The sequence below is a fragment of the Myxocyprinus asiaticus genome, chromosome 29 (assembly GCF_019703515.2).
Source record: "Myxocyprinus asiaticus isolate MX2 ecotype Aquarium Trade chromosome 29, UBuf_Myxa_2, whole genome shotgun sequence".
Taxonomy (NCBI): domain Eukaryota; kingdom Metazoa; phylum Chordata; class Actinopteri; order Cypriniformes; family Catostomidae; genus Myxocyprinus; species Myxocyprinus asiaticus.
The window spans coordinates 20,752,882-20,768,919 of NC_059372.1; the positions used below are offsets into that span (position 1 = coordinate 20,752,882).

General features: G+C 37.6%; 1 protein-coding gene across 1 annotated transcript; it reads right to left on the reverse strand.

Moving 5' to 3' along the window:
- Positions 1–1,262: 1,262 nt before the first annotated feature.
- LOC127419609 (V-type proton ATPase subunit S1-like) lies at positions 1,263–11,804 on the reverse strand. The gene is made up of 10 exons (XM_051661140.1): positions 11,647–11,804; positions 11,253–11,379; positions 10,759–10,833; positions 10,465–10,658; positions 9,326–9,357; positions 9,091–9,176; positions 6,877–7,121; positions 6,712–6,762; positions 5,992–6,229; positions 1,263–3,933 (listed from the first exon to the last, which is right to left on the reverse strand). Exons 1-10 carry the CDS (start codon positions 11,760–11,762, stop codon positions 3,724–3,726), a joined length of 1,374 nt encoding a protein of 457 aa, XP_051517100.1. The 5' UTR covers positions 11,763–11,804; the 3' UTR covers positions 1,263–3,723.
- Between the last annotated feature and the right edge of the window lie 4,234 nt (positions 11,805–16,038).

Consider the following 16,038-nt stretch of genomic DNA (forward strand, 5'->3'; position numbering starts at 1 on the left):
TACCCCATATATTCTCTATGGGGTTCAGGTCTGGTGAGTTTGCTGGCCAGTCAAGCACACCAACACCATGGTCATTTAACCAACTTTTGGTGCTTTTGGCAGTGTGGGCAGGTGCCAAATCCTGCTGGAAAATGAAATCAGCATCTTTAAAAAGCTGGTCAGCAGAAGGAAGCATGAAGTGCTCCAAAATTTCTTGGTAAACGGGTGCAGTGACTTTGGTTTTCAAAAAACACAATGGACCAACACCAGCAGATGACACTGCACCCCAAATCATCACAGACTGTGGAAACTTAACACTGGACTTCAAGCAACTTGGGCTATGAGCTTCTCCACCCTTCCTCCAGACTCTAGGACCTTGGTTTCCAAATGAAATACAAAACTTGCTCTCATCTGAAAAGAGGACTTTGGAACACTTGATGCCTTGACCCCAGCCTCAGTCCATTCCTTGTGAAGTTCACCCAAATTCTTGAATCGATTTTTCTTGACAATCATAAGGCTGCGGTTCTCTCGGTTGGTTGTGCATCTTTTTCTTCCACACTTTTTCCTTCCACTCAACTTTCTGTTAACATGCTTGGATACAGCACTCTGTGAACAGCCAGCTTCTTTGGCAATGAATGTTTGTGGCTTACCCTCCTTGTGAAGGGTGTCAATGATTGTCTTCTGGACAACTGTCTGATCAGCAGTCTTCCCCATGATTGTGTAGCCTAGTGAACCAAACTGAGAGACCATTTTGAAGGCTCAGGAAACCTTTGCAGGTGTTTTGAGTTGATTAGCTGATTGGCATGTCACCATATTCTAATTTTTTGAGATAGTGAATTGGTGGGTTTTTGTTAAATGTGAGCCAAAATCATCACAATTAAAAGAAGCAAAGACTTAAACTACTTCAGTCTGTGTGCACTGAATTTATTTAATACACGAGTTTCACAATTTGAGTTGAATTACTGAAATAAATGAACTTTTCCACGACATTCTAATTTATTGAGATGCACCTGTATATTGCAAAATTACATTTCATGTCTTTAGGAGTTACAACTGTTTGAGGAAAAATTACTGGGTACATCTTTATGTCTACTCTCATTTATTTATTTTCCCCACTTAGGTTTTTTTTGTGCCAAAACATTTTAGTTTTTGTAACATATTTTAGTTTGTCATGCCCATTTTCCACCTTTTCTTTGATCCATTTAAAAGACAGGTTGTTTTTGCTGATGTGCCTTTGTAAACACCCTTTTTGCATGTGAAATGAGGATCTGTCTCCACACAAGTCAGGCTTATCTCACTTTTATAAAGTGTTTGTTTTTATTATTTAGGCATTACAAAAAGCTATTTTTGGATGTTTCACAAATTAATTAAACAAACTGCCCACTGAAAACACATGAATGCATGAGTAATTTTGGCACTTTGTCACAGCCCATTATATTAACTGATGAAAAACAAAGAGTGGTATCAAATTAAACACTGATATTTCTATTATTTGCTTTTAAGTCATAGAAAATCAAGGGTAATTAATTAACACAAAAAGTTTTTTTTTTTTTTACAGTGATTGTCTTGAACAGAACCATATTTGGTTCCGTAAGAACCTTAAAGAACTTTTTTCCACCACAAAACATTTTGTGCAATGGGAAGGTTCCGTGGATTTTAAAGGTTCTTTATGAAAACATACATGCTGATAAATAACTTTTATCAGAGGTTATTTTAAGAGTGAATGTATAATTTCAAGATTCTTATTTGTGATGATTTAGTATTCATTTCCAAATTACAGTTTTCATGAATAATTATTGTTTAGATTAGGAAAAAGAACTCTCATAAACCCTATGCACTTGACTAGTACAATTGAAGTCTACAATAGTTTACATACACTTAGGTTGAAGTCATTAAAACTAATTTTTTAACCACTATCCAGATGTAATTTTAGCAAACTATAGTTTCAGCAAGTCGTTTAGGACATCTTTGTGCATGACGAGTAATTTTTCCAACAATTGTTTACAGACAGATTTTCACAATTCCAGTGGGTCAGAAGTTTAAATATACTAAGTTAACTGTGCCTTTATGCAGCTTGGAAACTTCCAGAAAATTATGTCAAAGTTTTTAGACAATTGGGAGCAATTTCCAAATGCCTTAAGGTACCACGTTCATCTGTACTAAAAATAGTACGCAAGTATAAACGCCATGGGACCACGCAGCCATCATAAGGAAGGAGGCACATTCTGTCTCCTAGAGATGAACGTAGTTTGGTGCGAGAAGTGCAAATCAATCCCAGAACAACAGCAAAAGACTTTGTGAAGATGCTGAAGGAAACAGGTAGACAAGTATCTATATCCACAGTAAAATGAGTCCTATATCGACATAATCTGAAAGGCTGCTCAGCAAAGAAGAACCACTGCTCCTAAACTGCCATAAAAAAAGCCATACTACAGTTTGCAAGTGCACATGGGGACACAGATCTTACTTTTTGGAGAAATTTCCTCTGGTCTATTGAAACAAAAATTGAACTTTTTGGCCAAAATGACCATTGATATGTTGGAGGAAAAAGGGTAAGCTTGCAAGCTGAAGAACACAATCCCAACCGTGAAGCATGGGTGTGGCAGCATCATATTGTGGGGGTGCTTTGCTGCAGGAGGGACTGGTTCACTTCACAAAATAGATGGCATCATGAGGAAGGAAAATTATGTGGATATATTGAAGCAACATCTCAAGATATCAGCCATGAAGTTAAAGCTTGGTCTCAACTGGGTCTTCCAAATGGACAATGACCCCAAGCATACCTCCAAAGTTGTGGCAAAATGGCTGAAGAACAGCAAAGTCAAGGTATTGGAGTGGCCATCGCAAAGCCCTGACCTCAATCTGACTAAATATTTGTGGGCAGAACTGAAAAAGCATGTGCGAGCAAAGAGGCCTACAATCCTGACTCAGTTACACTAGTTCTTGTCTGGAGGAATGGGCCAAAATTCCAGCAACTTATTGTGAGAAGCTTGTGGAAGGCTACCCAAAACGTTTGACCCAAGCTAAAAAATTTAAAGGCAATGCTACCAAATACTAACAAATTGTATTTAAACTTCTGACCCACTGGGAATGTGATGAAAGAAATAAAAGCTGAAATAAATCATTCTCTCTACTATTATTCTCTACTATTATTCTGACTCACATTCATAAAATAAAGTAGTGATCCTATCTGACCTAAGACCTATTCTACGATTAAATGTCAGTACTTGTTAAAAAAGTTTAAATGTTTTTGGCTGTGTATGTAAATTTCTGACTTCAACTGTACATTTAGCATTTAAATATTGGCAAATCTTCAATTTACAAATACAAAAAAATATTAATCTAGCACAGTACAAGAAATAAACAATCAGATTTAAAAGACAAATAAGATAAATAATAGTAGTCCTAAAAACAATAAATGAATTGCAAGTTGGTCTAATGCAAAATACATCAAAAATGTAATTTACCTCAAGTCTAGTTTGCCACTAGATAGAGTAACATGCACTGTATGTGTATTGAGATAATTCACATGGAGTGAACATTTTGATTATTTCACCCCTTCCTGTCAGAAACAAAAATGAATTTGAAAAACATTATTTATCTTAGAATGCACAATCTCTTAAAAACATTCAGATATTGCGCTAGATCCATAAATTCTTGATTACCAACAACATTGAGGGCTGGAATTTTTTGACACCCATACAAACCATGTAAATTAACATGAAGTTTTTTTTCCCACTAAAATTACTCATTCAGAGGCACAGAAATTGATGGGCCTTTTGGATCATCAAAGCGGTCCATGGTGTGCAGCTGCATGATCATGTGCAGGCCATAGGTGAGAATCAGAACCATGAGCAGAGAGGTCAGCAGACCCATCCAAATCCCCGGAGTGAAGAACCCTGCACAATCGCTTGCATATGAGAAGAGTTCGCCTGTAACGTTAAATCCTTGGATCTGTTGAAAACAAATGACATATCACAGTCAGCCAAAATGTAGTTGTAGCTGGTAAGTTTTTTTTTTTTTTGTATTTCACTTTACTGGTATGTATATGAAGCAGGGGGCCTGCAATCCTACGAGTCATATCAATGCATGAAAAACCCAATAATTGAAGGAATAGTTTACCCAAAAATGGTAATTCTTTCATATTTGTCTCACCTCCATACATTTGAAAACTCGTATGCCTTTTCTTCTGAGGAACACAAATGAAGATGTTTTGAAGAATGTGAGGTGTTTTTTCCCCATACAATGCAAAGTCAATGGGGTCCAAAACTTTCAAGCTCCAAAACACACATATAGGCAGCATAAAAGTATTCCAACTTGAGTTGTTTAAAGTCTTCTGAAGTAATATGATAGCTTTGATTGAGAAACAAACCAAAAGTCCTTATTTAGAATAAATCTTGACATCCAGCCCAATTGGTTTCAAGAAGGAATAGAGTTGATGCTGCACACGGTTGCCAGGTATTAATTCTCAGTATCATGTCAATAAGATGTTACATTTTCATTTTATAGTGTTTACTATCAACCTTTTGGTGACCACTGTACTATTTAAAATGATAAAAAAAACAACAAAAATGTATTTTTTATTTTTTATATCATTTTAACCTGTGACTGCATTCTCAAAATACGGCAGTTGTGCGTGAACCTGCCAACACTGTGTCCAGTTTGTGTACAGAACTCTGCGTATGCATCTGGTGTGGGAATCACGAACAAGATTCTTTAATGAACCCGCATAGGAAAGCTGGGTGGAATTGACCATTTTTGGGTTGTTTCTTGCCCAAAGCATTTGTATCTTTTCAAAAGACATGGATTTACACCACTCGAATTGGAAAGACTTTTACACTCCCTTTGTGTTTTTTGGAATTCGAGTGGGGTTTTGGACCCAACTGACTTGCCTTGAAAGGAAAAAAACCCATCATGCATTCTTCAAAATATCTTGTGTTCCACATACATTTTTTTAAAAAAGTCATAAAAGTTTGGAGCGTCATGAGGGTGAGTAAATTATGAGAGAATTATAATTTTTGTGTGAACTATGTATTTAATGTATAACACAATGACCATGGTGCACTCTGTTTAAGTGAATTATGCAATTTACTTAAATGTGTAGAGAAAATGTAGTTAGCCATTCGTAGGTTAATTTCCCCAAAGAGTGTGAACACTGTAGCTCTATGGCCCTTGCAACATTGCTTTGTTTGTTGGAGCAGTCCCACATGTCAACTTCTGGGCCAGGACTACCTGTAATAAACTGTTTAGCTGTGAATTTACTAATTTGGCCAAATAATGGGAGATGCTGTCAATGAAAAAAAAAGAAACAACACTTCACACTCACCACATGCTAGAGACAAAACCATAAAGCATTCACAACAACAAATGTAGTAAAACAAATTAACATTGTGTTCACAAGTACCTGATTCTGAACTGATTCTTTACAGAGGCCAAAATTGTAGTTCCTTTTTAAAGGCTGGGTCACCAATGTCTAACATTCATTTGTTTAGGTATTAGCTAAATGTTACTGGCTAGATAGCCTAGAGAGGGGGAAGGAGTGTTTGGGAATCCTGTTTGGAAACAAAGTATTTTCACAATTCCATGTGGTGTCACTAGGTGCGAATAAATGATGAACTTCACCTTTAAAGCTGAAATGCATAACTTCTGCAGCACTAGTGCCACCAAACGGAATTACAAAAATAAAAAACCTCTTTTCAAACAGGTTTACCGACCATTCTCCTGTCTGCTATTGGTCCGAAAACAGAGTGTCCAACCTCCAACTTACACCATACAGTAGGTTTAGCCAAAGTTGCCAAATCTGGTTGGTGGGGATGCTAATACAAACAGAGCAATATTTTGATAGCACCTGCAGAACCACAGTGTTTACACTTTTCAGGGAAATCAGCCTGCAAATGGCTTACTTATAGTTATGTCTAGAAATTAAGCTGGGATATGAAGTATTTTGCTAAAAGAGACTCATTTAAGCCCTTTCTAGTCATTACCATTTTAAGCGGTATATTGCAACAGTACCTGAAAATCAGTGAAAGACAGTCTCCACTGCGTAGCGTTGTCAGTAAGAGTGCGAGGCACCAGCAGGGGGCTTTCACTGCTGCTCACACTCTGGCAGTGAAACGAATACTCTGCAGGAGCATAGATACCACCGCTGCCATTAAAGATCGCTGTCTGCCCGTCATACTCTAGCACCACCTGTTCCATGACAGTCCAGTTCCGAGCGGACACAGGAAAGAAAATCTTGTGCATAGAGAAGCTAGAGGTTTTGGGGAAGCATTAAATATATGTAAGACTTTTTTCTCTACTGAAAATGACATTGCATGCACACCATATCCAACACTATCTTCCTGTTTTTATCAACCTGTTTTAGTCCACAAAATTATGTACATGTGCCCCCCAAAAAGAATTTGGACATTTTTGGAGACTTAGGTCACATTGCATTAGATAAATAATACCAAAGCAAGTGGCATCTGCAAACAAATTGTTAAAGGTTTTCTCAGAGTTAACTTACATTTCTGAGCCTTCATTTCAAATTGTAACATTTGAAACCTAACAAACTTCTTTTTGTGAAATGTTTTGCTTTTCAGTGTGTTTGTGATATGTTTCTTTAATATAAATGACACTTGCTTTAATCTTTTGTTATCCAATCATTTACAGGTGTAAAATACTCAGTTCCCAAATACTTTTTTTGGGTAACTATGTCATTGAAAGTGTACCAGTCGTGTATTGAATACTCACATAAGCCGCAATGACTGAAAAGTCAGAACATTTTGGTAATTCAGGACGAGTCTGAAAAATAACATTTTATACTTTTAAGAGTAACGCATTTAATAAAACTGTAATTTATACTGATTTTTGCATGATAATCTCTGAACTTTGCCTAATGCCTTAAATAAAACTGACCTCGAAATTGTTTCATTGCAAGTTGAACCAGTCAAGGTGGCAGAACCATTAAAGATCTCTGGGCCCAAATCAACCCACTGACCCTGAGCATAACTAATGTTGAGGTTGTCAGCCCAGAGCAGGATGCAAGGTTGTCCTTCTGTGCTTCTGAATGTAACTGGAGGTTTCACAGACGGCTGTGGCAGAGCCTGAAGTAACGATCGACCCACAGAACTTCCAGCCACTATTGGGGTATCCTGAATGATCTACAGAAGATGAAGATAGGACAGAAAGATCTTTGAAGGCCTATTCACACCAAATCTGTGATGAATCATGGGTTTATTTGAATGCAATGATATTTTCCCATATTAAATACTGTATTTCTTGTTGGTCGCAAGCAAACGAGATAACTTTAAAGCCCATTATATCACTTTATAAACAGGCTATAAAAGTATTAGATAGGAGATCTTTGCTGTACCATCATTGCGGTACATTAAGTAAATACAGGTTATTAAGCTTTGAAAATGTAATTTTTTATTCAAATGTCCAACTTCTAAAAGATTTGTACATCTTTGCTCAGAACAGATGACAAGGGTTTCTAGGTCTACTGCACGGAGAGATTGCAGAATTCCTAAAAGAAATTCAGCATTTTCATACAAGGCACTAAAGAATGGAATAAGCTACCCGATGATCTTAAAATTTGTGTAGATTTTTATACATTCTCCAGAAATGTTAAAAATTGGCTTTTAGGACTTCAAACTTGTCATCATTAATTTTGTACGATGTTAGTATTTTACTGTTAATGTATATGTGTATGTATGTACATATTTGCATGTTTTTTTATTTGTATTATTTTATTTACCTGCCCAGGGACTGCAGATGGAAATTAGCTAGTAGCTAAATGTGGTGCAAAGCATCCCTTCTCTTGTGAGATTAATGTTTTTGTGCATGGTCCCTGACAAATAAATGAATAAAATAAAATAAATTTGCAAGACGAACTGCCGACTAAAGTTCTAATCACACTGAGACCGAAACGAATAAAATGAAAAACAATTTCACCCATGTATAGTAGGTGGCGCTGTTCTACAAACATTTATTCTGGTGCATGGATCTTTAAGCATTCAGCTGTCAATTCAGCTGCATGAGATTAATTTATTTAACACAGTTATTTACCTAATTTGGCATAACAGTTTCATAATATTCTTTCCATGTTTTTTGTGCATTTTGAGGAATATAGAATCTGTGTTTTTTTTTTTGTGGGAGTGAAATGAGTAAAGAGCGCTGATGCATAAGTCCCGTGTCTTCTGTCTTTATATTTATGCATGTATTTTGCTACGAGTATATTCCAAACAAACTTTCGAACCCAGCTTTTCTTTTTGAATGCATGGATAAAATAACACAAGGTACAGTGATATAAATACATGTATGTATATTAAGTAAAAATGGTTATAGTATAATAAGATGCATAACATTAAAAATAATATGAAAGAAAACACAGCCTTGCTTTTTTTTTTAACTTATTTAATTATTGCATATTTGTACTGAATTCAGGGTTTCTTGTGTGTGGTGAGAAAAAGAGCACCGTTACAGGAACACTTGGTGTTATTTTATCCTTGCAATTAAAATAGCAGTGGGGTTCAGCAAACCAAATGAATTGCTGAACCTCACTGCTATTTTTAATGACAGGAAAATTAAATAATTTACATTGTACATTAAGACATCATGTTTATTATATAATATGAATTATCATATTACGTTCCGTAAATATTACTTGTGAAATGAGTAAAAGAGCACAGAAACTGTGTTTGCCAGTTGATTAGCGCCACTAACGCGCTGGATTGTGCAGCAGCGACTCTGAAAAATGGACAAAAAGCACTTCTCATTGGTCAGTCAGTTTTCCTCGCAGTCTATAGAAAAAAAATAATCAGACTGCTGTCTGTAAAAAAAAAAAACAACCTTTGGATTGTCAGCAGACGATTTGTCGGACCAGGTGTGAATAGTGTCATAGGAACCCATTGTTCCTATTCAAAAAATCATTCGTAAGGAACATACCCACTGAAAATTTGGGCTTGGTGTGAACAGGCCTTAATTCATTCTGTTCATATGAATGTGATGAACTTTAACTGATTTATACAAGGTTTCATCAAAGCTCTCTTGTCCTTTGATGTGTGAACTGCTGGGGAACACAATGTATGAGAACAGAGTGTCGTGCAGTACACACCAGCTATTACTTACTCGAGAGGGCTTCAAGCCAGTGTAGACAGCGGTGTAAGGCACATCATGAGATTTGAACATGTCCAGGACCTCTCCAATAATCTCATCTAGTAAGGGAAGAAATATTAGATACTACAGCACAACATTACCAATAAACAAACAAAGTCAGGTTAAACAAACAACCAAAAAAGCAACAAATTATCATTGTATAAGAATTATCATGAAACATGACCAAGAAAGAAATGTGAAATCTCACCATTTTTCAAGAGCAATTCCTTTGACTCAGCACTGCCATTTTATGCAAAGTAAACCCAAACACAACAAAAAGAACAACATTCTATGGTTATCATTTGAGATTAAAACTCTATTTATTAATAGAGTTCATCTACATATTAAAAGCAATTCCTTGTAATTAAGCATTCAGATCCTTGACCCATTATTTGATTAGTAATTTATCAATCCGATAGTGAAATCTTGTTCTCTTTGTTAGTTCCATTTCAAAACACTAAAATTCAAAAATAATTATTTTGGCATGACATTGTTTTCTGTTAAAATATATTCCTTGAAAAATATAAATATGTTGTCAGTATTTAATCTCAGTGGTGCAGAAGTCTGGTTCCAGAAGTAAAAATCCCAATCATTTTCTCTATAGACCAACTGATTTTAACATTAATTTATAAACCTTTAAAAACAGACCTACAGTGGGTTGTTAATCATCCGATGTTGTACATCGCTGATATTTGCTGCTATTAAAGCCATCAGTTCTGATTATTTCAATATCATTTGTTTTAAAAATTGTCTTTAATACTGCAATTTTTGATGAAGAACTACACTAACCATGATCCTGAAGGGAATCCGCCAATTAGAAAATCGCGGCGAACAAAGTGCACCAAACAAGTTCTGCAGCGACTGCCCACTTCCATGACGTACTGCGACTGACACAATCGAGTCACTCTCCCTTCATTCTCAAAGTACTTGTATATGCAAATATCAGAACATTTTGCAATAAAATCAAAATATATTTTTTCTTTACAATTAATCAGCCAATTCAAATCAACAGTTTTATAGTTTTCTATTTTTTCATTCGCAAAACTTCATAGGATTGTGGTTCATTCATCATTAAAGACTTTCAGTACACAGTCTTGTACCTTTGTATATTTGTCCAATTTTCAAATACTTTAATGCCTTGAATCAAAGTTTTAATGGTGTTATAAACATCTGAGCTTTTTGGTTTGGTTCATGGCTTAGAACTCAATGGGCAAAATAGTTCCAGAACCACAACAGCTAATAAAGTAGACGGGCACTGTTGCGCTCTATTGCCTTGTAACCTGTAAGTGATGGATTGGATTTGTAAGGCACTGTATTTTACAGTGCAGATCTAAGTTACCCACATACCCAGTAGTATAAGGGAGATGGATGGCCAGCAGTGAAAGCTGTGAGGGGTTCAACTTGAATTCCTTCAGGGTGCCTGGGTCGATGTGGACCGCTGGGATACCCAGCTCTCGCTGGAAGAGTTTCAGCACTGAGTCTGATGCAGACCAGTCCAGGGCCAACAACACCAAGGGATTGGAGGATGCCTGAAGTGCTGACTTGTGTACCAAGAGAGAAATATTGATTCATCTTTCAATTCTAATTGTATGATCTCTCAAGGAGTTTTTAAAAATGATCTCAACTAAAGAGAAAGCTCACCTCTATGTTCAAAAAGGCACTATCTTGCTTGTTCCCAAACACCCCACCATACATAGTGAAGTCATCTATACTTAGCTATATAGTGGGCATGAAAAAAGCATGAAACAGATTCAGTTGTAACACTGCATAATAAATATATTCACATTTTGCCTTCATCAGGCATGCATTTCAATATTCACACTACCAATCTCACTTAAGTGAATGTTTCACATATCTTGTGTGAAATATTGCAATAATTAAAAACAAATGAACAGATGATCACAATTGTTCATAGGGTTAATGCAATATTGGCATGTCCAAGGGAAGATGGATGGGGAAGTAAAACAGTGGCTCAGTGTCACACTAAACTGACAAGTCCAGTGAATATGAGGGTAAAAATACCAGCGTCCGAGGGGGAAGTCCAAATGGTTCCACATTGTAAAACGCATTGTTAATACATTTATCGCATTGTAAGCAGCATTTAATTTGTACTCTGTTATAAAAGGGGTTCACACCTTATCCTGTAGGAAGAGCAACACATTGTGTGGAGCAGCGGGCAAGGCAGATTTCAGATAAGATGTGAGCTGCCCACTAGACAATGTCTGACCAGCTGGTGGCTGGGTCAGATGTGGCAAGCTGTACCTGTTTTGACAAAAATATCACATAAACACACCTTCAAATTCATTAAAAATGTTGACTTTACGTACACTTGGGTAATAGAGAACTCTGCCCAACTATTCTAATCTCAGACCAAGAGAGTTTAACAAGTCAGTGTTAGTTGATTTAGCTGGCTGAACATAAAAAGAAGCAAAGCAACATGTGATGGTTGAATATCGACAGTGTATAAGAGTACAGTAACATTTAAAAACAAACTGATAACTACATTCAAGAGACAAACGCGTCACATACCCATCACTGGTCCAAATGAGCAATGGCACCTGAGCGCTACAGCTATAAATTGAGAATATAAAAAATAAAACTGAAGTGAAGGCCATTTTTGAGAGACTACTCTCAACTTCCGTCATTCTGCCGAGGAGTCACGTGAATGTCACAGCGGTGATGATCATGTGATTGTTTTCCCCACCCCTCCTTTGGGCATGTCATTCTCTACTGACTCGCTCTGTTCCCCTGCGAAAAGTGCATTTGCTGTTAAGACGAAAGTCCAATAAAAGCCTGTATTATTTTAATACCAATAAAGGAGTTAATATTTGTAATCATTTTGATTTTTTTAAAGAATAAACATAATATTATTATGACAAACATAATATAGCATGATATAAACATAACTGTACGGTTATAAAAACAAGGAGTTGTGAGAGTTTTCACCGAACTGGAGGTGTAAACACCATGGTAATGGCATACTACCACACTACTCTTATTTCTGCCATAGACTCACATAGCAGAAGTAGAAGGGTAGTATGTGAAGTATGCAATTGCAAACGCAGCCCGTGAAACACGCGTAACAGTTGTCACGTTGTGAGTCTGGCCAATCGCGAATGAGCTGTGTCTCATCAGAGCTCGTGCAGGAGCAACTGGCTGCTCTCGGATCGCTCTTGCGGTAATTTGATGGCATACGTCACGGTGACGCCTGTTCAAGTCAGACAAAACTTCTAAAATAATAATAATAATAAACAAATAATTATAACCGACATGCACTGCTTCAAGTCCAGCGCCGATCGGTCTGCGTAGCGCTGCATGAAGTCGAACACACCTAATGTTATGTTTAGGGGTAGTGGTAAGAGGTGTGTTCGACTTCATGCACATAACCTTTTCAAATGAACAATGTTTCTGGTTATTTTATGTAAAATTCAGATATCTGTCTGTCTGAATTCCACTTCGTCTGCAATAAAGGATGTAAATATCGCGCGATCTTTCGTGACTGGTGTGGGTTCAGCATGCGCCGGGAAGCAGGTGTCCGGCTTGACGGCTCCGTTTTGAACTCCCCCCACATAAGGGCATGTAAATATAATGCCATCCAAAGTTTCTTAATGTGTACCATTGTATGTAGGCCTACACATTGTATTTCTACATATAGGTGTAACCTATTAAAGTGAAACACTTTTCAAAAGTCAATCATTGTTAAACCATAATTAGGAATAACAATCTGCAACAAGTGCACCAGATGTGTGCTGTGCTTGTAATCCTACAACGACTTAGGTAATAAAAGGCATCCACAAACCTAATGCTTGAGAAAAGGCAAGATGGAGAATGTGCTGGTAACATTTAAAGACCACCAAGGAGCAATAAACTTGGCAGTGACAAAGGAAATTGAATAGAGATTGAAAAATGGTGAGTAAAAAGAAAAACATCAATAATGATGATTTTGAAGATAATTTATTTTCAGAAATTTGTTCTTACAGATAAAAAATATGCAATGGAGCAAGTAAGAGCTGCAGATCAAAAACAAGGTACTCCTTTCTTCACTGCAATGATTATGTACCAATGGGTAATGCGTTCAACTTGGCAGCCTCCAGACAAACACATCTCCTGCAAATGACAGTCCAACCATCCCTAACTCCATACCTCTCTTCTGTTGCTACCCATCCTTCTGCATCCGCCCCACAAACAGGGAAAGTTGTTACTGACTGCAATCCTCCACAATCCATGCAGTCAGAATGTCAGGAGACCCAATGAGCTATGTAATATCTTAATATCTATTATTATGTAATGTAAGTGTCTAAAAAATAGAACATTTTACTTACAGTTATAAATAGATGTCTTCGCAGAATTCACACACAGGACCACCTCTGCTGCTTTACCTGACAAGAATGTACCTGCACATGTATAACAGTAATGAAACTGCATTCTATAAAAAGTTAGAGCAAGCTTTCAAAGATGGAGGTTACAACTTTAGTAACGATAAGTTGAGGAAAAAGCTGGGAAACATGCTTTCCACATATAAGAGAGCTAAAGACCAGAGCAGGGCAACGGGGAGGGGAAGATAACATGGGAATATTATAAGGTAAGGGTAATACTCTTACTGCAAATGCACTGCAATTGCATCTTGATAAATGTTAATTTTCTATTTCCTTTGTTAAATGTGTATCCTTACAGCAAATGGAGGATTTGTTCAGCATATCTGGGGTTGGGAGTGCTCCACCAGGCACCATATATTCTACACCACTGTTCCAAAGCATCCCAGACAGCGGATCTGCTTTCTTCATCTGAGCAGGCTAGCAGCTCCCAGGAACGGCCTCTCCTTGATGAGCAGCCAGGTCTCTATGAGAACAACAGGGACCCAGAGAAAAAGACCAGCTAGGCCATCCTTTCAGGAACTTAACGAGGCCCATTCAGAGAGGAGAACTGCAGCCTTGGAGACACTGGTGCGGCCTGACCTGGAGCGGTGGAGATGGCTAAAAGAGGTGGAGAAGAGGGTTTGAGAGGAAAATTATAATCTGCCTAGGAGAAATTCTTGACCAACTAAAAAAAATTGGGAAAACACAAGAACTGATAATTGATCTGTTAAAAAAAAATAAAGAGCATCAGTACCAAAGTGTGCCTTTCAGATTGTGTGCTTCATTCTTTCTACAGCTTTATATGCCATAAAATCAAAGTACTGCTACATTTTAGTCCAAAACCGTTAGGGGCAGTGGTTGGTTGGCCACACTCTCAGCTTGGAAGTCATTCTCTAGGGACCACTGACACTCTGAAATCCCCTGCTGTTGCTTGTGCTCCAATCACTCAGTTACCATAAGCAGCCACATCTTAAGCAGTAGATGCGGCGCAACTATGACGATCAGCCTATAATCCCACCCACGTTGAGGCAGCACTAAACTGCAGTGGAAAAGCAAGCTCAGTAAAGCGAGCCGAGTCGAACCGTAACGTGCAGTGGAAAAGTGCCAATAGAGACACAGAAGTAGCCTTAATGATAAAGAGGCACTTTAAATCAAAGGATGCCTTGTAGCCAATCCTAATACAAAGTAGTATAGGCTAGAGTACTATGTCAGTCATTTGATCTTAAGTGCTTCACATCACCCAGTGGAATACCATCCATACATTGAGTGTCATGGCAAAGGCTGTGAATACTTATGTGCATGTGATTTTTTTTTTCGTTTTTTATTTTTAATAATTTTGCAAAGATTTCAAACAAACTTCTTTCACGTTGTCATTATGGGGTATTGTTTGTAGAATTTTGAGGAAAATAATGAATTTAATCCATTTTGGAATAAGGCTGTAACATAACAAAATGTGGAAAAAGTGAAGTGCTGTGAATACTTTCCGGATGCACTGTATATGAGGAAACCTGTGCATTTAAGAATCGAAGCATTGACCCATGGAAGAGATTTTTAGATGTGGCCACATTACATCTCTGTAATGGGATGCATCATGGTTGTGGGCTTCTCGTAGGTGTGGCTATTCTTCATGCTCTGCTGCCTCCTAATCCTCAACAATTTGCTCACGTGCCTCTAAACATATGTTGTGAAGAATGCAACAGGTCGTGACTGCCAAGTTGATGTTCTTTACATTCTTCATATGCAGCCATCTTAGTCTCCAAAACTGATTTTAATATGCCGAAGACATGTTCGATATCCACACGAACAGCATTCAGTTTCTGGTTAAAGCACCTCTGTCTAGCTGTCAAGTGACCATTGTCTCTATAAGGCAATAGAGGGTATAAGAGTCACCAATAATATGCATTCTCTCTGGCACCAGGGAATGGGGATCTTCGAGAAGTCGTCCCACCTCTGAGAGACGAAATGCTCTTGAATCATGCCAGCTACCAGGATGGCCAACAGTGACACGACAGAACCACTGCTGACTGTCACAGAATCCTGTGAGGAGAACAGAATAAAACTGTTTCCTTTTTATGTAGGCCACAGGATTCTCACAGTGTGGTTTCACTATCGGAACGTGGCAACTATCAACTGCACAGGTAGTGTTAGGAAATCCAGCTATTTCAAATCCTAACTTTGACAGATGCAGAGCTTGTCCTCTGGGCCATGAGATGTAGTGAGATAAATGGACTGTGACAAAAGAGCCGAATTCATGTAGATGTGTTGAGACAGCAGATTTGTTCAGGTTAAATCTGTCTGCTACTCCTTATATGACTCCTGGTTAGAAAGAGTCCATAGAGAGGCAAGAATACTGCTTATCAATGGCACCTTGGTCTGCTGTTTATTCATGTAGACTGGACCAAGGGTATTTATGAGATCCTGCATTAAGGGGAAGATTATTCATCATAATATCAGAGAAACACATACATAATCCATTTCATTGCTGTTATTCACACAATGTACATATAACCACTTGCCCTCTGGACAGTCTAAAATGACCAGAGGTGGGTAGAGTAGCCAAAAACAT

Excerpts from the sequence above, each read along its gene's own strand:
- LOC127419609 (XM_051661140.1), bottom strand. The coding sequence starts at position 11,762 with ATGACGGAAGTTGAGAGTAGTCTCTCAAAAATGGCCTTCACTTCAGTT. Across the intron at positions 11,380-11,646 it reads CTCATTTGGACCAGTGATGG|GTACAGCTTGCCACATCTGA; the intron begins GTATGTGACGCG and ends TTGTCAAAACAG. Across the intron at positions 3,934-5,991 it reads TGTCTTTCACTGATTTTCAG|ATCCAAGGATTTAACGTTAC; the intron begins GTACTGTTGCAA and ends TGTTTTCAACAG.